Consider the following 24,064-nt stretch of genomic DNA (forward strand, 5'->3'; position numbering starts at 1 on the left):
AGAGTTGGTGTGTGTCTGTGTGAGAGAGAGAGATTGATTTTATTGATAGTGTGCTAGGTCTCGACAGACCCATTGAACAAAAACAGCATTGCAAATATATATCCAGATAATTAAACAGTATTAATAATGCAATTAAGAAAAAGAAAAATTATTAGATTATTGGAAAATGACAGATTAATTGTTATAATTATGAGAAAATATCAGAAAGCTCTGTCCAGGAGGAAGAGAGAATAGAGAAAAATGAGGGAACAGGGAGAAGAGATGAAGAAGAAAAGTAAAACATATACATATATTAAAAAGAAACTACAAATAAAGCACATTTACTTTTAAGTGGCGTTGAAAGATCTGTAATGAAACTGCACTTCAGCGGACCTCAAAAAGCTACTATAGTCAGTCATATAGATATAAAAAAGGGGGTGTGCTTGCAATTTATCTTGTACTTCTGATTTTTTAATATATTATTTGGGTACATAAGGAGTCCAAACCCAATTTCTTCATGCAAATTCCTTGTGCTGGATACAGGGTAGCCCAACAACCTTGTATTTTCGGGTCATTTTCGAGTTTTCAGCTATTTCTGCCAAATCTCGTAATCGGACAGAAAAATTTGCTCTCACCTTTTTTTAGATCATGAATTCTGAATAAAATGAGATCATTCGAACTCTTATCTCCAATGAGTACTAAGTTATGATTTTTCAAAAATGAGTGAAATTTGAAGGAAAAATCAATTTTGATGAATTTCAGTTTTGATCAACAATTTTTCCGATTGTCAACATTTAGATGTATAATTCAAAATCACTCTGGGCGTATTTTTTGCTCTACAATCTGAGATCAGGAGAGCGCTATATCTCAATGATTTCCAGGTACACCTGACAACAATGCTCCTTGTATTGTGAAAAACACCCAATTTTCAGCTTCAACCATCATCACCAACTACATTGTCCTCACATTGATATTTTGCACTGAAATACATCAAAATTGAATTTTCCTTCAAATTTCACTCATTTTTGAAAAATCATAACTTAGTACTCATTGGAGATAAAGAGTTCCGAATGATCTCATTTTATTCAGAATTTCATGATCTAAAGAAAAGGCAAGAGCAAATTTTTCTGTCCGATCACAACATTTGGCAGAAATAGCTGAAAATGAGCCGAAAATACAAGGTTTTTGGGCCACTCTGTATCTAGCACAAGGAAATTGAGGACCTTGCCTGACATAGGGCACATGGGCCTATGTGCCCTTTTTCCGGCAATCGTTTCAAACGAACCGCCATGATTTCCTGTACATGCTTGCCAATTTTCACATAGATATCTTTTTCCTGTGATGTTTTACATAAACTTGATTAAAGTGGTGACAGCTGATGTTTTTCGAAATAGTTCCCTCGTTCACTGTTCACGTGTTCAGCAGATATTATTCTGTGACATCTGTGAGCTTGTGATTCTTGTAAACTGTAGGTTACGTTATGTGTAATGTTCATGTGATTATTATTTCATAGTTTAAAAAAAATCATCATGGAAGTAGTAGTTGAAAAACGAGAACATAAAATATACAATCACACAAATGTGAAACGAGACTCCTAAAATCCTATGAGCTCATCTATTCATCATTCAAATTCATACAAAATGTTGACAAGAAGACCTTATCTGAGGTTGAACTGACTACAGTGCCATTTCCCGAAGTATCTGAGGCCAAGATAAAAGATGTTCAGAGCCTTATGAAATTCCTGCCCATTGAAGACCAGGACTGGCTAGAGCAAATGATTGAAGAGAACTTGAGTAATATAGGTCTATTACATAATTCATCATAATAATGCATACCGGTATGTTATACTATAGTCACATATATCATTCTACTATTGTTTTACTAATATTTACCAAAATATTCATTATTTTTGTTTTTAGTTCACAACACATGAATTTACAACTCGATTAATAGATCTATTACATAAATATAAATACTATAATGCATATATCATACCATAATACATGAATATATCAATCTTTTATTGAAATTTACTGATAAAATACATTATTTGAATCATTATTTTTATTTTTAGTCTACAACACACCACTTCAAAACTGATTGCTGGAAAAAGGGCACATAACATGTGTCTTTATTATTATTTTTATTGGACTTTCTTATTTTTAATAAACAACATTTCTTTTGCTAAATTATTAGTAATGTTGCAACAAATGGAGAATAATATTCACATTAAGCTTTGCTTTTCATATAATTATGTAACAGAAAACTTAAATCTTTAAAAGCTATTTCCCAAAAATGAGCTTTTGCCTTATGTGCCCTTTGTCCGGCAAGGTCCTCAATTGTGCATGAAGAAATTGGTTTTGGACTCCTCTTATGTACCCAAATGATATATTAAAAAATCAGAACTACAATATAAATTGCATGCACCAATGTATATTATAGTGACTGGACTATACTGAATTCACAACCGTCAGAGAGAGTTTTGGCATTTCTCTTAATGTTTAAATGTTCATATGTTGCGCATTTACAGCGAAACACGGTGATAGATTTTCATGGAATTTGACAATCATGTATGTTTCTTTTTTTAATTGCGCGTCGACGTATATACAAGGTTTTTTTGGAAATTTTGCATTTCAAGGATAATATAAAAGGAAAAAGGAGCCTCCTTCATACGCCAATATTAGAGTTAAAATTAGACTATAGAATTATTCATCATAAATCAGCTGACAATAACTGATTACACAGATGTGTGGAGAAGCCAGTCTATTGCTGTATTTCCATAAGGTCTATAGTTTCAATCAGGTACTTTTGGATGAGAATACTGCGTGAGGTCTACTGTTCACAGAACTACTAGTCTATAGATGCTCGTCCATTGCAACAAGTTCAGACTTCGTAGGGCCGTCTCCGGCCGATCAAGTTTTCGATCTGAATTGAATGGGATTTTCCGGCTCTATCCGGCCGAAGTTGAGCTGAGACAACATCATCCTAACTTGAAAATTTTTTCACAGTCTTGTCTGTTTTTGTTTTTTGAACTTGTTTTTTTTTATGAAGTTTCAACTATGGACAATGAAAAGTTGATAAGCTTGGTTCAAGAGCATGTTCCATTGTGGGATATGTGAGACAAAAGACATCATTGTCGTGATGTTCAAAGGAATCTGTGGACAAAGATTGCTGAACAAATAGGATCTGAAGGTAAGATTATTGTAATAAATAATTTAGTGGATATTTGTTTATTCAATTTTTAAAATCTCAATATAATCATTGTTTATGAAAAATTTTGGTGGCTTTGATAGTAGCTAATTCAATAATTGCAACCAGCCAACTACTGAACTAGACTGACGAAAACGGTTCCAATGGACAACCGTGTTTGGCCGAATTAACGGCCGGCAGATTTGCCCGATCCAATGGCCAAATGGATGGGTTGAATACGGTTCAGTAGACGGTTAGCCTAAACAAGAAAAACCGGGACACTACAAAAGCGCCTCCCAGTCGTTTATGTATGGGTAGACTCCCAGTCTGTCATATAAATAACAAAGTGTACGTTCTGTGTACAGTAAATTGTTCCAGTTCTAATAGTAAATTGTTCCATCACGTGACTAGTGCAAAATGTTCCCATGGAACGCCATTTGAGAATCGTTGGTTCAAGCTTTTGGCGCGCACATATTAAGTTGATTTACACTAAAATGAGTCGTTTACTAGCTGCGTGAATGAAGAAAGGCTGTTTTACAAACCTACCGTCTAGAAAAGTGTGAATTTATTTTATTCCATTACTCTCAAATTTGCTATCGAGAATTTACCACACTTCGACTGTGTGGCAGAAAGTTGGAGCTGGAACAGAATCTGTCAAAATTCCTCCCATGGAATGTGGAACTTTTTACTCGGTAAATTGTGAATCGGACAATTTACCACATTCCATGTTCACAGAACGGGCCCAAAGTTGATTTTTATTTTTGCCTTTCCCGACAGATTGAGACACATTTGAAAAGCCGAAAGATTGGCTCACATTCCTGAGTAGACCCAGTTTGTTGTATGTTGGAAAACGACCTAATTTGTCGTCAACCCAGTTTGTCACGGTTCTTATGGTACCAAACCAACCAATTTACCTAACCATAGAAGTGGAATTTGGAATGTTTACCTGCTAAGCTGAACTTGGAATGCTGACAACATGGCCAGCTTGATTTGTTCTGTAATTTCAAATTGAAGATATTAATATTTTATAATGAAAAATTGTTTAAATCTATGATTTTGAAAAATAATTTTATTTTGAAACTATGGCTTTTGTAGCTGAAGTATTCATGTAACTTGAAAACTAATAATTATTGATTATAAGTAAACACAACCATTATTACCGCTAAAATAACATAACCTACAAAGAATAAAATCAACAAACCACTCTCTGTCTCAGACAGCACCGTATCGCGCATGCGTTAGCAACAGGTTTTTTCCGTTCCATTCAGTCAGATCTTTGAATGTAACCTTCTTTGTGATGATGGTTACCGAGCTCTGTAACTGGAGCCAATCGTCATTCTATTTGAATCATATTCTAATGATGATTTATCATTAAATTCAATATAATAATCAATATATTATCATTTTATTTAATAAAAGAAAGAGTACTTTTGAAAAATATAATTAATAAAATATATCAGTTGTTATTTAACTGATGTTAAAAAACACTATAACTAAGTCAGCATATTGTCATTTCAAAACAAAAACCGAACCCTCAACCTCCCCTTTTACATTTAAAACATCAATAAAGATAACTATTTGAAAAACCTCTAATCCCTTCCAGCATATTGCAATTTCAAAGCAAAATCCTAACCTATCTTTCCACCTTTGAAATATCAAAAAGCATAATTCTACCTAGACCCTAGCCCTTTCTAGCATATTGCAATCTTAAAGCAAAAACCTAACCTAACCTTATGGAACATTATTGAATATAATTCGAAAAACCTAACCACCAACACCTAACCCCTTCACATTTAATAATTTAGATTTCAAAGCAAAATCCTAACCCTCTAACCTATCCTTTCACATTTGAAACATCAAAAACATAACTCTAACTGCACCCTAGCCCTTCTAGCATATTGCAATTTTAAAGCAAAAACCTAACCTATCCTAATAAAAACATTATTAAATATAACCTAAATAAAAACTAACCCCTAACTCTTTCACATTTGTTGAACGATAGACACCATTGCAAATCGTACACTACCATTATAACGTGGACCTCACTATAGATACTCAAAGAATACTTTTGAATAACTATGTTATAACTGTGACTGTTGCTGGCCGTTACTCTGTTTCTGAGACAAAGAGAAGCTGCTTAAAATCATGTCTCGTATCTCTCGTAGTTCACAAAACGCCCACTGAAGCGCTGTCAGCATTCCAAGTTCACTGTGAAGGTCGGCCGCCATCTTGGTAAACATTCCAAAATTTCACTTCTATCGTTAAGACGACTCCAAACCAACCGACCTTGATTTTGTTTTTATCTTGTCTTTGCTTTCAGAATCAGAAATTCAGATAATATTATAACTCCATTAATTAAGTAGTAATGTTGAAGTTAAACAAGATATTTCTTAATTCGTCATCATTATATCTTACATAATTCAGCCCAATTTTTTCAATAGACTGAAATTCCTTGTTTTCTTTCAATCTTCCAATTTCTGTTGTTTTTTGAATCTTCCACATTGACGTTTCGTATGAATGAAGGAATGTAAAAAGCAAAACCTCTTACCATTATTTATAATCTAATAAATTCTGTTATTTAACTCATATCAAATTAATTTTATTAGGATCGTTGGAAAAAGGTTGGTAATTATCCAAGTTGAAAACTTTTTCTACTGTATAATATTATAGGTTATCTCACAACTGTTATAGTGTATTCTCTTGCATTATTCTTATAGATTTTTATTTATGTATGACTGAGTACCAGATATTATATATTGTCATTTATTGAAACAGATCATCATTCCAGGGTTAAATGTTAACAGGGCCTACTTATTTAGTATATAGTCTGCGGAATATTGATAGAGGAGGTCAAGACAATTTCAAATACTGTAGGCCTAACTATAATTTTATAGCCTATAACATTGTTAACAATATTTTAAGGATTAGCTGAGCAATCATACATACTTGAAATGAAGTGCCCGCTATGACTTTTTAACGGTTAGGTGCATTTATTATTTTGAGATAAAGATAAAGTTAGGTTCAAAGTAGGTTAGAGCACTTTTTTCTTACCAATGATCTATTGCTATTACCAAACTTGTAATTCAAGAATTTTTATTATTAGCTGTCCATTTACCAACTTTCTTAGTACTTAGGCCTAACTAGAGTAAGTAGTATACTGGAAATTATTTCCAATTGAACTTTTATAGATTCAGTGTAAGTATATTCCCTTCATGTTAAGTTGTTTTTAATGAGTGTTTAAAATCTTTACCAGAAAAGCGTAAAAATCTTAGCAATGCCATGTGGTCAAGTGCAACCTTGACCCTGCATTTCTCTAAATTTTTGCTCTGCTGAGCAGAAAGAATGTAATTGATTCTTATATGAGTGATCTCACATTGGTGAACATTCACATAAAACTATTGTATTTTCTTTCTCCTTAGCAGAAATTTATTTACATGAATCAAATACAAATAATCATGTTACTAATATTTTTATTTTCATTTCTGGTTGCTTGTATTATATTTACTTGTTCTATTCTACATATTTAAAAAAAAATATGTTAAATATTTTTAGTGGGTGTTTTTAAAATTTCGTAGTAAAAGCTCTAAGCTTGGCAAAACTTATGTACCCAACCACAGACTATATTATCACATTTTGTAGTAGATACAGGTTTATTCAGTGAAACTGAAAGAGTTCTGAAGGGTTCCAAAATTCTGAATCGAGAAGTGAGGCTTGTTGCTCCGTAACTCTATCGTTTGCTATTATTATTGAATAACAAAAATTCTAATATCAGTTATAATTGTATATCCATGTGCCTTTTATTATACAGGTCAAGGATCAAGCACCATGCCGGCAGCCAATCTAAATATAGCAGTTGTTTGTTCCAGCAACATGAATAGGAGTATGGAAGCTCATGCGTTTCTAAGGTTTTAAGTATAAATATTTTTCATCCATTAGTAAGATGACTATCATTATTACTGATTAATTCATTTTATTTTGCTGCGGATGATGGTTCCATAGGCTTCATCGCATATTAATACGGTGAGCTCTGAACCACCAGGAATTGGTTTAAAAGCTAAGACTTCAACGATACGGGTGTCTTGGACGCCCTGAATTTTTTTGCTCGTTAATCGGGTGCAGTGTCTTTTATAAGGTAAACTATCCGGTCGCAATATAAGAAACTATGCATTCTGAAGATGACGCCAAAAATAAATTCAGCGCGTCTAAAGCTCATAGCACACAGGAGGTACGCGCGCCCCTCGCAAATTGACATTTGCATTAACGGAAGCGCGGTGTGCCCATTCTAACTTACTCAAATACTAAGTATTCAACCGGAATATTTTTAGTTTTATATGTAGGCCTATAGTTGGGGCTCAACTTTTATTGAGCAGAAACTCTTCAATGAAACCTAAAGCACGAACTTTGCTTATCTGATGTGACTACGAGGACATGTACTTCATACTTCTCTCCTTATTCATGACCAGATAACTGGATTGACTGTGTCAGAAAGTGGACCTGACTTGGTCCTTGTCGTAGAGTTGACATATAAACTATGTCAATAATAATTATACACTCATTTACGTCTGTCAACTTAGTGAAACATATAACAATATAAAACATTTCAATCCTCAAACTAATGAAAATGAAAAAAAACAAGTTTCAGAGGTTGTGGTTTGGAAATTTTATAGATTACAATAATTATAATGTCGCAAATCTATTTTACAAGATTTTTATAAAATTCAATAAATCCTCTAATATATAGGCTAATCTTGGAGGTGCATTTTTCGAAGTGGAGGTGGATTGTGTGTGTCAGTCTAGAGAGTTTTATTTTATTGTGTGTCAGAGAGTTTTCCTTTATTTCTGGCTTTAACTGAGGTTATTCTCTATATTATTATATCTTCTATGCTATCTTCTATAGCATACTATGCCAACTTCAAAGTATTTTTATTCCTATCCCACTTTCTGCACTTGGAGAGCGATTTGTGCACTGTTCAGTTTAAAACTGCATAGGAAGATTATCCGCTCAAATGCAGTTCAATTTATTCAAATTGCTTGGCTATTCAGACATACCAGTACTGAACCAACTCTTAAAAACAAATGTAAAAGTTCGTACAATTGTTTGTGTTCGCATATATATCGAAAACTACGCGTCTTAAGAACATTAAAATATTATACAAACAACATTATAGTTACACAATTTTCTTCAAGTTTCATTCGAAATTTTTTACATCGTTCTTAGTTTCTTGATAGCCGCTAATAATTGTGACATTTTTGAAAAACGCATTTGCCTCCACTTTTTGGTTTTATAGTTTTAAACGACCAATGAATAAAATCCGTGCTGATTGTGAGCTTATAGAGCATTAAATTCTCTTTAATATTATGTATATAATGTCACTATTCTATTAATTTCCAAAACGACTGTTTGTGTGAAATCTTTAGTTTTGCAACAATAGATCAGTTGATAGAGAAATCTTGAGTGAATGTTTGGAACCCAATTTTTGACATGTCAGTTTTGTTAGGACTAGTAAGGAGGTGATTTGAAAAGTCCTCATCCCTATCACTTACTATCCCAAATAGTCTACCCCCTCCCTTACTATCTCATGTTTACCTCCTTACTATCCCAAATAATAATAATATCGTGTGACCTGGCTGGCTCAGGTCTGGTGTCAGAGTTCTCAGGTCGCAACTGATCAATTTCAGGACCTCCGACATGACCTAACGACTGCTTTTTAGGCAGCCAGGACCGGCGGCTTAACGTGTCCATCCGAAACACGGGAGTGGCCCGAGAAAAATATCTTACACTGGCTAGGATTCGAACCAGGGCCTTTGGATTTTAAAGCCAGCATCTAATCCACTCGACTACGGCTACTCCACACTATCCCAAATAGAGCTGTGGGGTCAAAAATGGCATCCATTCATTTTCATCATTTTAATCTTCTTTTGAGCATTTGTTGTTTGCACTTCTTTGCCATTCCAGAACCATTCGATAGTTTTAATGTGAAAAGTAATAAATTATAACTCTTGACGCAACCCATCCGGCCTTGCTGGTATTAGTGAAGAGGAAAGTTTTTCCAAAAAGATTGATAATTTGTTTTCTTTTGATGTGTGTATAAAACAGATTTTGTTATTGCGGATGATGCCCACATGAGCTTTTTGCTTGTGCTTGGGTAATGGGAAGTGCGCGGGTGATTTATGAGTTGATCAAGGCATCCTCTACTTCCGAAATGCAGAACTATCTTTGTTGTAGGAATTGATAATGCTAGATTATTTTTGTGAATCATCTTAAAAAGTACTTTTCATCTATTCGCATTCTAACGCCAGCATCTTTATAGCATTGTGTTTCCGAATCTTATGACAAATAGCTTTTCGCAGAATGTGATGCTCATATTATGAATCTTGGGACATGGTGATTATATTGACGTCTTTTCAAGACTAAATTTTGGCCCTCTATTGTAGTTGAATCACCTGTCAATGAATTGAAACTGTTCTGAAAACTTGAATTTACATTTTCTTGTTAATCCATTAATTATTTCCTTGTCTAATTCAATATGAGATTGAATTGATCATTTCCATTAAAATAATTATTGTCTGAACTTGAAAATGATCGGTATGAATTGGATTTGTGCCTCATAAACTTTGATTGTCCTGAATTTCAACCCAGTGGTGGCCGTATGTTTAGCTTTAAGATAGGTATTTAAAGTTGTACAATTCGTGGTTGCATTATAATAATTTCAATTTTTCAGCAAAAAGGGCTTCAAAGTCCGCTCATTTGGAACTGGTGACAAGGTGAAATTACCTGGAACTGGACCCGACAGGCCAAATGTATACGACTTCAGTTGCACCTATGATGAAATCTACCAGGATCTCTTAAACAAAGACAAAACTTTGTATCCTTTTTATTAGCTTGAAATTTTGAATTTTGCAAGAGTATCAATCTCCATGGAAAACTAATTAAGATTTAGTAAGATTTGTAGTACAAAATGCTTACATGTGAAAGTCACAAAGGCTCATCCACACATATTCCAGTTTGGCTGACGGCCGGCTGTCACGTGTGGACCAAACCATGAGACAAAACAGAATAACCCCTAATGAAACATGTCATATTATCATAATGTGGGCCGGCCATTAACCAGACTGAAGGTCGATCTCTATACGTATTGAGGTACCTTAAGTGAATGAAAGGAAGTACCAGATTTATTAATATCAACAATAAATATTGAAAACTGAAAAGCAACTACACTGATATAAGAACTGAAAAGCTACTGCATACACTGATCCAATCATAATATTGATGTATAAAGAATAATACGTGTACTCTTCAAGTGCATAATTTTTTTAGTAACATTGATTATTAAATTAGTTATTTTTTACTTACAGTTTCTTGTGAACGACAAGCGACAACAGCTCTTAATAGTATCTTACATCGCATCTAGAAGGTAACATTAAATACTCTGGTTTCTTAACACTTAGGCCTACCTATGTCGAGAATTTTATTCCTTAATCAAACTTCTCAGCTATACTCAAAATGGACTACTCAACATGATTGACAGAAATAGGAGGATAAAGCCAAAACCAGAAAGATTTCAGCTGTGTAAAGAAAAGTTTGACATTGTCGTTACCTGCGAAGAGAGAGTTTATGACCAAGTAGTGGAATGTAGGTATTTTTCTTCAACTCTCCCAATTTCTCTTTCAGATGTGTTGTCTTTTCCCCTATCTGAACCGGATGTATGGTCAATCATCCCGTTCAAGTACCTCATGATGCTGTTGCCAATGATTCATAGAGATGGAGGGGATTATCAGATATTTTATCTAATAGAATCATTACTATACTTTCAAATTAAAATGCTTAATCGTATTTCAAGAACTTATTAAGAACTTTTTATGAAATGGAATGACAGACGCATTAAGAATCTGAATGTCGTTAACTAATTAAAATACACAAAATTATGATTATTTTGTATCAACCAACAACCAAAAAACTCAAAGGGAAGGAAAATAATATACGGTACTTGAATTATTATGAAAATGAAAAAGATTTTATTCATCCAAATAATGTACAATAACAGAAAAATCAGAAAAGTCATTTAAAGAAGTAGTTAAAATTGTAACTGATCATTCAGATTAGATAAGTTATCTCTTGGTACTTCTGACCGATAGGTGACATTTTGGACTGCCCAACTAAATTTAAATTATTCGCAATCTACCTTATACTGTTGATAAGATCCACTTAGGTCTGGGACTTGAGCCTCTCCAATTTAGTTTAAACCCTCTATTAGAGACCTGCGTACACGTGTGTGAATCGTGTGCCAGGACGACCGTTAAATTGAGTAATTAGAGCACTGCTTGAAAATGGTCTTGCTCCTGTCATCGTCCTGTACACGATTCGCACCTGTGTGCGCAAGGCTTGTTATGTGAGTGAATTTCTCCTCGTGTTTAATTCCAAGAAAATAACCTAGCCTAAATGAAAAATATTAAGGTAGCGATGCTCTGCATTCAAATAAATATTTTATTTGAAGCTTAGTAGGTATTTTTTGGTTGTATTTATTGACCGTTCATAAATTATCAAGTTACATGTTGTTTCTGAGTCCTCATGATTGGTAATTGTGTTTTCAGATCAATACTGGAGACTACCGTATGAAAATGGTTGATGAGGTTGGACATGTGGCTTTGTTGTGATTTAATAAGTTGTTGGAAGCAGCAGGAATCAGACATAATTGCGCCTTAATGCTGTTGTATTGTTAAGAAAAATGTTTTCGGGCATTGAGGGATTTCATACCCCCGATTTAAAGAATAATGAGATCGTAATCTATTCATCGTTATTTTTTTCACATGAAATCCAGGTGTCTTTGATTACACTATTCACATAACACTTGTAATTTGTTAATCGAGAAAAGTTTGCTTCAAACTCCATTGCTGTTCTGATTTGGATGATTATTTTACTCATACCTGAAGCATTAATGCTGCAGTGATATCATGTTTAATTGATAATTTAGTCGGTTCTGAACAAACCTGGACTAATAACTGGACGATTTCAGTTGTGGAAGATTGCATTAACTGTATCTATTCTAACAAAAATTGTCAATGATAGTCAATTTGAAAATTACGAGGGCAGTTTGGAAAGCTTCCGACCTAAGCTTGAAGATGACAACACTCGTAAACAGATCTGGTGTATAGTTACTGAAATGTGTGCCATTTTGAATGCATAGTATTTATGTTAATATTGTTCGAGTAAGTCGATGTTTGCTCACTACAGACCAAAACTTGTTCAATTTAAACTCTGTTGGCGCAGTTTAGGCACCAATTTATTTCTTCAGATAATATTCGAGTCCGTTACTTACCATTCAGAACTGAAATTCGTGGACTGTTTAGGAGTACAACTTGGGTCTTTAAAATAAATACTACGCCTCCAAAATGGTTTAATTTTTAGTGCCTAACTACAAAATATGACTAAGAAGATCTTGTTCAATAGGTTGTCATCTTCATGGTTAGTTCGGAAACATTTAAAACTGCCTTCGTATAGGTAGGCTACTATATAGTGACTAGTAAGCCACTCAATATGGCATGGTTTGTCAAGCTTTACCCTTGTTACTTCAAGTTAATTCCAGTCAGTCTCTCTTGGTAAACCGTGAAATTTCAGAAGTTTTCTCAAGTATTTTTCTAGTATTCTACGATGAGGACTTCTTGGAAGAATATAATTATGGAAAATAAGGCTTGATAAGAAGTTACTATACTACATTCTATTTGTTGATTTTCGCAAATTTTCACTCTACTACAAATTGGAAATTCAGGAGTATTTCTCTCGAGAATTTTTCAATAAATAGCCTTAACTCAAAAGAGGATGTTCCACCTTTAAACCAGTCCTCACTCAAAAAATGGCCAAATCATCTTAAAATGAAAAATGTCTGAAATAAGAGTAGGGCCAATGAACCCAATAACTCATATTAACTGAAACTTTGTATAATTGAATAGCCACTTATGTTGATGAAATTCAAGTAAATGCTACATAAAATCGATAGAAATGATCTCTGACAAATTCCACAAATTTAGAGAGATAATGCTCTCCATGCGACTTGACTTTATATGCGACTTTATTAAGAATCCACTCTATTACAATCGAATAAAATAGTTTTGATGCAAAATATAGGATCCAAAAATTTTCAATAAGACCTAGATATGGATCTAGATAGCTCCTCCGCACAGATTTGAGGGATTTCAACCTCCTGATCCCTCTCAAACACCTGGATCTCAGTGAGCGACTGATTAGTCTTTCAAATTTAGGTTTTATTACTCTCGGGCACCTCTTAATGTTCTGATGGTTGTGTAACAGTTATTGTCATAATCATTGAACGATGAGGATTTTTTCAAGATACTTATGTACATTTTAATGTTATGTTTTATAGTTTTTGACAATTATTTATTGACTTTTATAGAGAATTCTTGGAGAAATTTTCAGTCTATAACTTCTAAAAATATGGATTTATTTAGATGATCTATCATAGACAAGCCTTATTGTTCTAATCAATATTTTAGGAATATCCTAGTCTTATTCAAATAAGCATTTAAAAGGCGTTCCAATGTCATAATAAGAGGTCAAGCTTTGGCCAAAACTCAATTTTTCATCAAATTTTGTCCATCTTTTTAATGATAATGATTTAATCAAATCAGTATTAAAGCTCAAGATTTTTTTTTCAATATTAGTTCAAAAGCCTGGAATATTTTCTATCTATCAACCTTCCAAATTTGAAATTGTAAATTTACTTTCAGTTATCCTTTTCTGAGCGCAAATAGTTTTGCACAATAAACATGAATTACTTTAGAAAATCATTTCAATTGAATTTTTGAAGCAGAAGTTTTGGGTAATGTAAGGATTTTACATGTTCAATGTTAGGTGACACTAGAAATAAAATGGCTGTTTAGAGAGCATATTGTTAGAACGTTATTCAGAGAAAGTCCTTAGATGCTCTTCGTTCTAGAGCAAGGTAGAGGATTGATTCTTTACCGTCCGTATAACATGAATTATACAAATATAATTTTACGGATGAAATTTCTATTGATAGATATAATTGTTCATTAGTAGCCGTACCATTGTAACCATTCTATATACATAAATTACATTCTATATTGTATAAATCACTAAATTTGACGATTCCTATACTCTGATAAAAATATCTGGGAAGCTTTTCAAAACAAAACTATCCATTTCAGACTCTTTCATGAATAAAAATTACCTTTTTTATGTCTTGAAATTTTTATTGAGTTGATAACAAATTGAAATGCCATAAATAAATTGTTTAATTTTTCTGCAATGCGGTACTCTTATAGAAGACGGTGGTAACTTTCTAAATCAATCCCCCCGAGTCACTGTGTTTGCCAATCAGCATGTTTTTCAGTAGGAATCTTTGCAATTTCCAAAATGTTGAGGTGCGTACAGACTTACGCGCTGCGCCTCACACAAACGGAACGCGAGCAGTACCTAAGATGATCGCAGGTCGCGCGATTCCAGTTCGCGGGCAAAGAACTGTCAAGCTCCCGCCGACAACATTGGAGCACGTGGCAGGTTAGCGCTCTGATCTCCATTACCGTACTCAGCGAATAATGGTTTGAGAAACGCGTTTGCCGCGCTGTGCGAATTCTGAACGCAGCTAAGTATATCTGAAAATCATTTATAAATTGATACATACAAAATCATTCTCAATTATGAATGATTGGGAAGGAACAACAGGCTTAAAGCATAAAACTGTTTCTTTTCCAAATTTAGATAGAAATTGTCCAAAAATAATGTGATGAATCTTGACATTATTTACAAAATATAACGTTACAACTTTCGTCCGAATGAAACTTGATTAATTTTTGTCTCTGGCAGCTCTCCATTACATTCATTTTTAATCGTGCTGCGCCAGTTGGTTTTAGAGCTACCTTTATTCGAGTTCTTGAACTCTATAGTCTGTTCTGGAGCCCGAGAGACGATGTACTATACAAACATGCGCGTTTGAGATTGGATCTTGGAGCAACAAGACGGATTCACAGTAGCTACCCAACATCTTTGTTATAGACTGAACTGAATAATCACAATACGTGACCATGAAAGTGGCCATTACATAAAATGCTTTCAGGTTCCATGAAAGTATTGTGAACTGGAATTTACGAGTTCAGATATTGACAATGGATATGAGTCATCACTCTTTACCCACACAAATGAAAGCTCTATGTTGCTTTTAGCATGTAGTTGAAATCTCATGAGAACCTCTTTGAATTGAAGTTTGTCATAATAATTTTCCATACATTCCATTTCATTATTACCTATATCGATTCTAATTTCAGGAAATGAATAAATAATTTATTGTCAAAAATGTCATAAGTCAGTTCAAGCTTACAGTAATATCACATTTTATTTTCATTATTATAATAATTTTTTTAATTCAATTTCCTAGCACTCTCAAGTCCAAAACAAACATTCAAACAAATAAATTTCAAAATTGTATTTCGAAAAACTCATCTACCGGTACTTTATATAAACATTTTCCAACGAGCGAATTCTTCAAAAAGGCTTTGGAGACTTCTGTATCCAGTTGTCTTCTAGGCTCTCTTCATGCACTAAAAATAAATACGTATGGCTTTTTGTCCCTTACGGGAAGCTCCCACCTAGCCTATAATTTAAGCCTTCAATTGTATACTGTAAAACATCAGCCGGTACCAACAGTCTAAATGTTAACAGTTTAACTTTAGCATAGATTGGCTCTGTATATGTAGTTCTCATCCATTTCTTCAATATTCAACGTACATGTTGCGTTTTTTGTACATGTTATCTGTAATGTGCCTAAAACTGCTTATAGAGAGACTGACTGAGGGATTGGAGAGACTGAAAATTACAGGTAGCCAGTGCTTCTCATTACGTCCAGCTCCTACCAATTTCTGTTAACCAAACTTCTAAATGGTAATTTATGGAAAGTGACGTAATTTTCAGAAGAAAATGACTCAATATTTCAGAAGAATAGGCCTACATGTAAATTGTAACTGCAATGGTCTTTGAGATGTTAGTCAAAATACATTGAAAAACTATTTTGCAAGTTTAAATAATTGGGTTTTTGACTTGAATCTTTGTTTCATCAATTGGTAGTTTCAGTTGATGGAAGTTGTAAAAAATTTAATGCCAAAGATTTGTCATATATTAAATGGTCTGACTTATTTTATTAAATAAGAAGTTGCAATTGAACACAATTTGAATGACAACGCCGCTATTAGGTCGGCTGGAGGCTCGAGTTTCAACTTGTAGACCAGCGGTTTCCAGCCGGTGGGTCGCGACGTAGCTTTTAAAAATCTTTAAAATGCATTTGAAGTCACTTATACTCTAGATTGTTGAAGATGTTTGGAAATATATCAACATCAAGCAAATTGATTATTTTATACATTTCCCCAAAATATTTTTTTTTATAAATCCTCCTAAATAGTTCATATTTTTAAAGAAGGCTCAAATGAATTAGCAAACTGTTTCAGCAAGTCAATTTTTTTTTTGCAAATACCATCAAACTAGGTCTGAAGTGAACGTTTTTTCACACTATTAGGTGCTATGAAGTTCTTTGAGTCATTAAGAAGCAACTAGTTGGAAAATTTGAAAAATACACAAATGATCGAAGTAGTATTAAGTCTCCTGGGTAGTTAATGCATATAATTACTCGGTGTTTGTTGAGTGGGGGGGAGGTCTTGAAATTTGACGACAACCTTAAAAATGGAAAGAGAGGTTGAAAAGAGGTGTTCAAAGCCCAAGTGTCTCAGCATAGCACATTAATATTATTTTCAACTACAATAGTAGGCTATACTATACCATAACAGGTGTCCTTTCGCAATAGATTATCAAAACTAAAGTGAACTTTATGCAATTACTTGAATATTATAACACTGTTTTGATTGGGAGGCGATGCTGGGGCGGTATCAACTTAATAACATGGTTTCCACCACATGCCACCAATGCTGGCAGCTGGCGCTTCTATGTCACAATTCCTTATAAATAACATCAATGCTTACCATTCAAACAATACTGACAGTATGACTTTAATCTCACTATGATGGTATTTTCAATCGTTTTACCATAGTTGTCTAGTTTTTTTATTGTCAATACTATAGCCATCTAGTCTAAAAACTAATAAGTTATTTTTTTCTATCCTAACATACCCCGGTACTTGAAAAAATGACTGGACTCTTTCACTGGACACTACTTGAATAAGCTCTTGACTAGTTCAAATGGTTTACTCATTTTGAGCCTCCGCACCAACCCTCTATTGTTCAGCAGCTGGATTGCTTCGATGTTGTCTTGTTGGTGGAGTCGCCCCTCGTGCTTCCCCGCATGCCTCTGGATCTTGGTGGACACCAGGTCAACTTGCTGGTCTCTGTGAAGATCGCTGTTCCTGACATACCAAGGAGTATCTACAATGTTACTCAGCACCTTGTTTTGGAATCATTGTATCTCATTGATGTTGTTGTCTTTGGTACATCCCCAAAGTTGTATACCATACGTCCTAACTGGCTTTGTATTGAAGTAGGCCTACTTTGTTTCGGATTGAAAGGATGGAGTTTCTTGTGGATCAGCCAATACAGTTTATTATATTTGATTCCAAGCTCTTCTCTCTTCTTGACATGGACTTTGCATCAAGGTCATACCTGGATACTTGGCATCATTAGCATATGGTACAACTTGATTGTTGATTGTTATTGGTAAGGGCAGATCACTCTTATTAGTGAAATTGATGTGAATCGACTTTGCTTCATTTATTTTCATTCTCCACTTTCTAGTCCAATCTTGAATTTTGTAGATGGATCTCTGGCAATATGATTTTCTGGGATGGTTTTTCTGTTGCAATCTACTGATAATATGACTGTATCGTCTGCAAATGTTGCTGTAGTATTCTCATCAAGGCTGGGAATATCGCTGGTATAGATTAAGTAAAGCACACGGAAATGCGAGTCAACAATGTAATACTTTGATTGAGTGGTCTTATATAAAATAGTGTATGCATAGGCTGTATTCTGTCTACAGAGTACTGGTAAGATGCTTATTACAGTACTCGTAACTAGTCAAACAGTAACTCCTTTACATCTAACTCGTCCTTTGAACACTCATTATAAAACCGTTGCATAAACTACTTTCACTTGCGACTTCCAGGCTGATTACTGTGCTAATTCCATCAATTATTTGTACACGGTGTATTTCTTGTAATTTTGAATCCTAATCATTATCAATTGAGCTTACGCTTCATGATCTTGAAGTGTGGAATATATTATCTGTCATGGCTTGTTCTATAGTTTTGAATCTCTGTCATTCTAATAAATTGCATTTCGATACAGTAGAACCTGGCTAATATGGCTTATGGGTTAATCTGTCAAAATCGGTTAAAGTCAACAGCTTCCGCTGATCAGCACTCAGCATGGTCTCCAATATAGCCTAGTCTCATCAAATCAATAATAATTTTAATATCATGGTAATTTTTAATCATGGTGCTATCAAATTTAAATGTTTTTTTTTACTTTTATCGTGAATCATCACTTTTGCTAATGATGTTTGATGCGTCATTAACAGAAATACCGTATTTAGTTTATATTGTAAATTAACTAGCTCATTCGACAATCAGACCCTACCTCAGTAGGTCTACCTACTATAAAAGCGACGTATTTGGTCCCAACTATACGGGCATCTCAGACGCGCTGAATTCATTTCGCGTGTCTTGAGAATGCATGGCCTCTTATGGGGAGCGTCTATTCCGTTCGTTTAGTTCGAACGAGGTCAACGAGCGAAAAAAAATCCAGCGCGTCTATGACGCCCGTACGGTCGAGGCAAAATTGAGGTTCTACTGTATTACTAACACAAAGTTGGAAATTCTGCTTTCTCCAGCCTTGTTAGAATTTTATCATTCATTCAGGCTATTTATTTAAATCAAGTCATTGATTTTATGAAATGATATTGTTTGTTTCAGATTTTGAAAATCGTTCAACAAGTGACAATGCTTCAGTACATGTTATCAATGTAGACATCCAAGATAACCATGAGGAAGCTACGTTAGGAGCTTTTCTAATATGCGAGTTGGTTACATTAGTAAGTATTGCTGAATTATGAAAAATTCAAGACAGAGTCAATTCACTGGGAACTCGACTTTATAAATAGAATAATTTATTATTCTCTCAATACCTACAAATCATATATTCATATTTTTACCAGAAACATTAAATTAAGGCTGTGCAAAGGCTATAAAAATAAACTTTCTACTGGTGACATTTTTCAAAGTTTTTCGATTTTTTTATCATATCAAGCTATCAAAATGAAATAGTTTTCTCAGGAAAACATTTTTCCGATCATTAATTTTCAAGATATGAGCGCCTAAAGTTTAAATTTTTGGAACAGAACATTTAAAATTCGGTAAGAGAAAAATCCATTAGATTTAGAGGATAAATTTGATTGGCAATTTTGATTAAAAAAAACAAACATTTTCTAAAATATCAATTTGTATGAGAAAGTTGTTCAATTTACCAAAAATGACCAAGAGTAAACTAAAAGTTATTTTTGGTCATTTTTAGTATGAATAACTTTATCAAAAATTAATATTTTCAGAAAAAAATTGTTTTATTCAATCGAAATTGCTAATCAAATTTATCGTCTAATGGATTTATCTCTTACCGAATTTTAAATGTTGTTCCAAAAATTCAAACTTTGGGCGCTCATAATATCTTGTAAAGTAATGATAGGAAAAAAATGTTTTCCTGAGAAAACTATTTCATTTTGATAGCTTGATGATATACAAATCGAAAAACTTTGAAAAATGCCACCAGTAGAAAGTTTATTTTCAGCCTTTGCACAACCTTAATCTATATTCTGAACATATTGATAAAATTTCAAAATTCTGGAGGCATAGCCGAAGCCGTTAGCCAGAGTTGGTAGATACCGTACATATACTTATTCTATTAACTATTTTAACTATCTTATTCTATTAACTCATCTCAATGAAGCAACCTGAACGTTCTCTACTAGGCTACAGATTACAATAATTGAATCGGCGATTAAAAAAATCAAAAGCAAAATAATAAACAGGCCTCAATATTGGAATTCTACTTTTCGCTGGTAATCTTCATTCATAAGTTCATCGATAAGTTAACACAAACTTACTTCATTTTTGTTTTGCTGCAGTTTCATAAATAATTTCAGTTTTCCTTGATGGAGAGCTCACTAGGTAAAGGATGAAATGATTGAAGAAATAATAATGGTTAAACTTGGAGGCTCCCATAAATAATATAATACTGTATTCAGAAAGATGTGCTGTGTGTTGTAAATTAATGTGTAGAGTGAGTACCTATGCATGTAATCAAATATGAATTTGCATGTCACTTCAATTAATTTACTTACTTGTGTTCTATTTTAGATGACCAAAAGCGACGACCTAGACAACGATATCGATGAACTTCTTAACGAGCACGAATCCAAGTGTCAGCGTCCAATTCTTCATTGTGTGCTCTTCTACTAGCATTCATGCATCCTTCACAACTACTTCTCAAATTTATGTTATAGATATTTTAAAGAAAACTTTTCTTTTAATGGCATGGTATTTTTTTTTTTCATTTTAATACTTGTTATAACATTGTTAGCTTGGCATTTCAACTATTTTATCATACTATTCAAGTTAGTTATCTGTGATCCTATTATTTATTCTAGTTTTAGTGATTTTTTTTAAACTAACACTGGATGACCAATGTAAATGAGAACGTGATCATAGTTTAATCAAGCGCTCAAACTGGGCCACTGGACTTCCAACTATTAGGCTATTGGTGACAAATTATAATTTAATCAGTAATAATTGACATAATATTATTAGACTTGTTAGTATAAGTCAACTTTTTACTCAACTTTAATTCTTTTAGCACGTCATGTAACTTATTACATGGGTCCTCCTATGAGTATCACCCAGTATGAGCTGTAAGGCTCTATTCTGGAGGTAAAATTTCAATTTTTTTAAATTCAACTTAAAAGTGAAAAAATTTATTTAAAAAATTAAAGTGATAGCTTATTTTTTTCGATCATCGGAGGTGAACCGATAATTAATTTCTGAATGATATAAATATCTAATAAAATGTTGTAGAATTGTAACTTTATTAATTTTTTCCATGCTCCTAAAATAAATTAATCTTAATTTTATTTCCAAAACAGAATATAAAATATCTAGCAATTCTGCTATTCATGATGAATACCGTTTCATTACAAAATGTGAATGCCACTTTAAAAAAGCCGTTGAAAAATCAACTGATGTTTTTGAAAATGGTGATATACCCTAAATAGATTGGTAAAAAGTTTCTGATGTTGGGTTACTTCTAGGAAAACGATCTAAACTTATTAGTACTACCAGTCAGTAAAATCATCAATTTTCTGTGATGGGTTCAATTTTCACATTGAAGGGGAAGTTGATTGGAATGATGATAATATGGACTTAGTGTATGAATCAAAATTCGGGGAAGAAACAGTTTTGGGCTGTGCCTGTTGGTCCTTCCCCAATTGTTTCAATGATTAGTGTTTTGTGATCAAAGTTTCATCAATCTCTGTTAGTTATCAGCATTGGTTTGACAGAGCAAGATGACTGGTGCTTAGCAGGACAGTAATGTGCACTGCATCCACTCTCAACACAGAATAAACCATGTTAAGCCAGGACCATGCAGTGTTCCGATGCGATCACGGATGACAACGGCCTCTGCATACCACACCATATCCGTCATATGATCTGTCCCACCACCCCAAGGAAATATCGGACATGAGTTGAGTTTGATCAATTATATTTTTGTTTGCACACCCACTACGACAGGCCTACTCCCCTCTCTACAACTTTGATGGACAGCAAGTCACTCATGCTGACTTGCATGCTGACTCAGCCAATGAATGTGAGAGGAGTCCACAACCGCACTCGCATTGCCCAACCAAACAGGCTTTAGGCCTACATATCTGATGAGGGTGAATATAGGCTACTCTCTAGTCAACGAATCAACCGTGCTAGAGGTAATATTTTCTGTATGCTTATATCGTTCATCTTATTGCTTAGACTTCATACTCTTTCTTATGTGATATGTAAAGAAAGAAACAGTGGTGTATTTGCACCACCGTTTAGCCTAATGTCGATACCATATATTATAATTATCCAACTTTTTGGTTAAAAAAAACCAACAAAAAAGCTCTTTGCAGTCGATAATGTCATACTAGGTGAAAACTCGACCACCAAGTTTCAAACCATTGCACACACATGAGCAATTGAAAAATATTTTCAAGATGAAATTTCAGAATTCTTATGTAACTCATGCGAGTTTTCATTTCTTGTAATCACTTTCAAGTTTTGTTTGAACTGAATTGTTTGGCCTGTTGTTTAGGCAAACCTGAACTGTGACTTGAAATTCTTAATATTCATAATCACTTACATACCCCACTATACCTGAATACAATGATAAATTCTAGCCTAATTGTAAATTAATTTAAATGAAGCTACTAAAGTCACTCGAAAAAATAAGTTTTTCAGGCTATTTTCCACACCTTGTAAGATGAGATGATTTTACTGTTTGAGCAAATCAAAGTGCTTGATAAATTGAATTTATTTCGTCAAAATCATACATGATTGTAAAATTTTTAACAGGGAACAATAATGCTTGCAACACAAACATAACGGTGTAAAATAAAACTTAAGACATCATGACATTTGGAGTAATAAATTGTTTCAGGCTATATAGTTAACATCTCAGTACAATTATTGCACTGCTTAGCAAAGATTCTGTATCCAATTAATAAAATAGATTGCCCACATAGGCCTACTATCAGGCCTGTTCGTAGGTCAATGAAACAGAACCATCTAGCTCAAATAGAATAATAGTGGCCAATGTTAAAAAATGTCAGATGAGTTCTTATAACTTGAAACTTATTATATGAGTTCTAAAAATATTTGAGTTATTCTATCTTCTTCTTCTTTCTTCTTCTCACTGAAGTTCTCAACAATAAGACGTTTAAATTATTGTTACCAATATAACAACTGAAGACTATAACGCTAAGGCCCCCCATCCACTTACAGTTCTAACTGCAGTCCCGGACTGAGACAGTCCGGGACTGCAGTTAGAACTGTAAGTGGATGGGGAATCCGGCAGGCGGATCCTTGAACTGTCAACTGCCGCATGGTGCGACAGTTCAACGATCGGACTGATCGTTTTGCAACTGACAAATGGTCCGCGACTGCAGTCCGTACTGACGTGAACATTTTTCAACAGTCTACAGACCACCGTTCACAGTTCTGACTGCAGTTCGAACTGTAAGTGGATGGGGGGCCTAATACTATAATAACTATTTGAATCAATTTGAATGTTCCAATTTCGGAACTGGGAAACATACTCGAATGTAAAGAAAACCATATGATCTCTTTACAGTATAGTATGCTGTAATGAGAATCACATGTTTTCTTGTTCTGCAAACAGCTGTTTACCGGTTTGATTTGATGCATGGAAAACAGCTGCAATTGAGTAAGTATGACAAAAATAAATAAATAGTTCTTCCTGTAATAGTTTCGCATTCTCACAAAGTTTTGACATTTGATAATCTCCTCCATTAGCCTACCCACGCACAAGCCAAATGCTTATGGGCATTATCCGCAATAAAAAAATCATCAAATATACAACAATTTATAGAGAAAATCAATTTCCAGTGATTGAGATTTTTTTTATTTGACATGGTTTTCCAAAATCTAAAAATTCAAGAGTAAAAAAAAACACTCAAGATAATTTTTGTATGTTGAATCAGTTTAATTTCTATGTAATCGAGTTTGTTAATCATTTTTCAAGTGCTTTCTTGAATCACTTGCACTTGGCTAAACTTTTTTTAATGAGGTGGTGGTAGGGTATCCTCATTGTGGCTGTTGGCAAC

The 24,064-nt window shown here is 33.8% G+C and overlaps 2 protein-coding genes across 2 annotated transcripts in view; one reads left to right on the forward strand and one right to left on the reverse strand.

Annotated features, from left to right (window-relative positions):
* Positions 1-5,440: 5,440 nt before the first annotated feature.
* Positions 5,441-21,271, forward strand: LOC120350519 (RNA polymerase II subunit A C-terminal domain phosphatase SSU72-like). Its single transcript, XM_039424231.1, has 6 exons — positions 5,441-5,789; positions 6,977-7,073; positions 9,891-10,034; positions 10,662-10,801; positions 19,113-19,231; positions 20,550-21,271. The coding sequence occupies exons 2-6, from the start codon at positions 6,994-6,996 to the stop codon at positions 20,649-20,651; spliced, it is 585 nt and encodes a 194-aa protein (XP_039280165.1). The 5' UTR covers positions 5,441-5,789; positions 6,977-6,993; the 3' UTR covers positions 20,652-21,271.
* Positions 21,272-23,839: 2,568 nt separating this feature from the next.
* The window catches only part of LOC111047430 (zinc finger protein 431), an 82,177-nt gene continuing 81,952 nt past the window's right edge, over positions 23,840-24,064 (reverse strand). The window contains exon 7 of the mRNA XM_039424226.1: positions 23,840-24,043. Within this exon, the coding sequence (XP_039280160.1) occupies positions 24,020-24,043 (24 nt within the window). The 3' untranslated portion in view covers positions 23,840-24,019. The remainder of the gene's footprint in view (positions 24,044-24,064) is intronic.

This window comes from Nilaparvata lugens, chromosome 3 (genome assembly GCF_014356525.2).
Source record: "Nilaparvata lugens isolate BPH chromosome 3, ASM1435652v1, whole genome shotgun sequence".
Lineage (NCBI taxonomy): Eukaryota > Metazoa > Arthropoda > Insecta > Hemiptera > Delphacidae > Nilaparvata > Nilaparvata lugens.

Bases quoted from the DNA above. Each gene is read 5' to 3' on its own strand.
- LOC120350519 (XM_039424231.1), top strand. From the start codon at position 6,994: ATGCCGGCAGCCAATCTAAATATAGCAGTTGTTTGTTCCAGCAACATG. The intron at 10,035-10,661 runs GTATCCTTTTTA...CAAACTTCTCAG, and splicing joins TTAAACAAAGACAAAACTTT to CTATACTCAAAATGGACTAC. The intron at 19,232-20,549 runs GTAAGTATTGCT...GTTCTATTTTAG, and splicing joins TATGCGAGTTGGTTACATTA to ATGACCAAAAGCGACGACCT.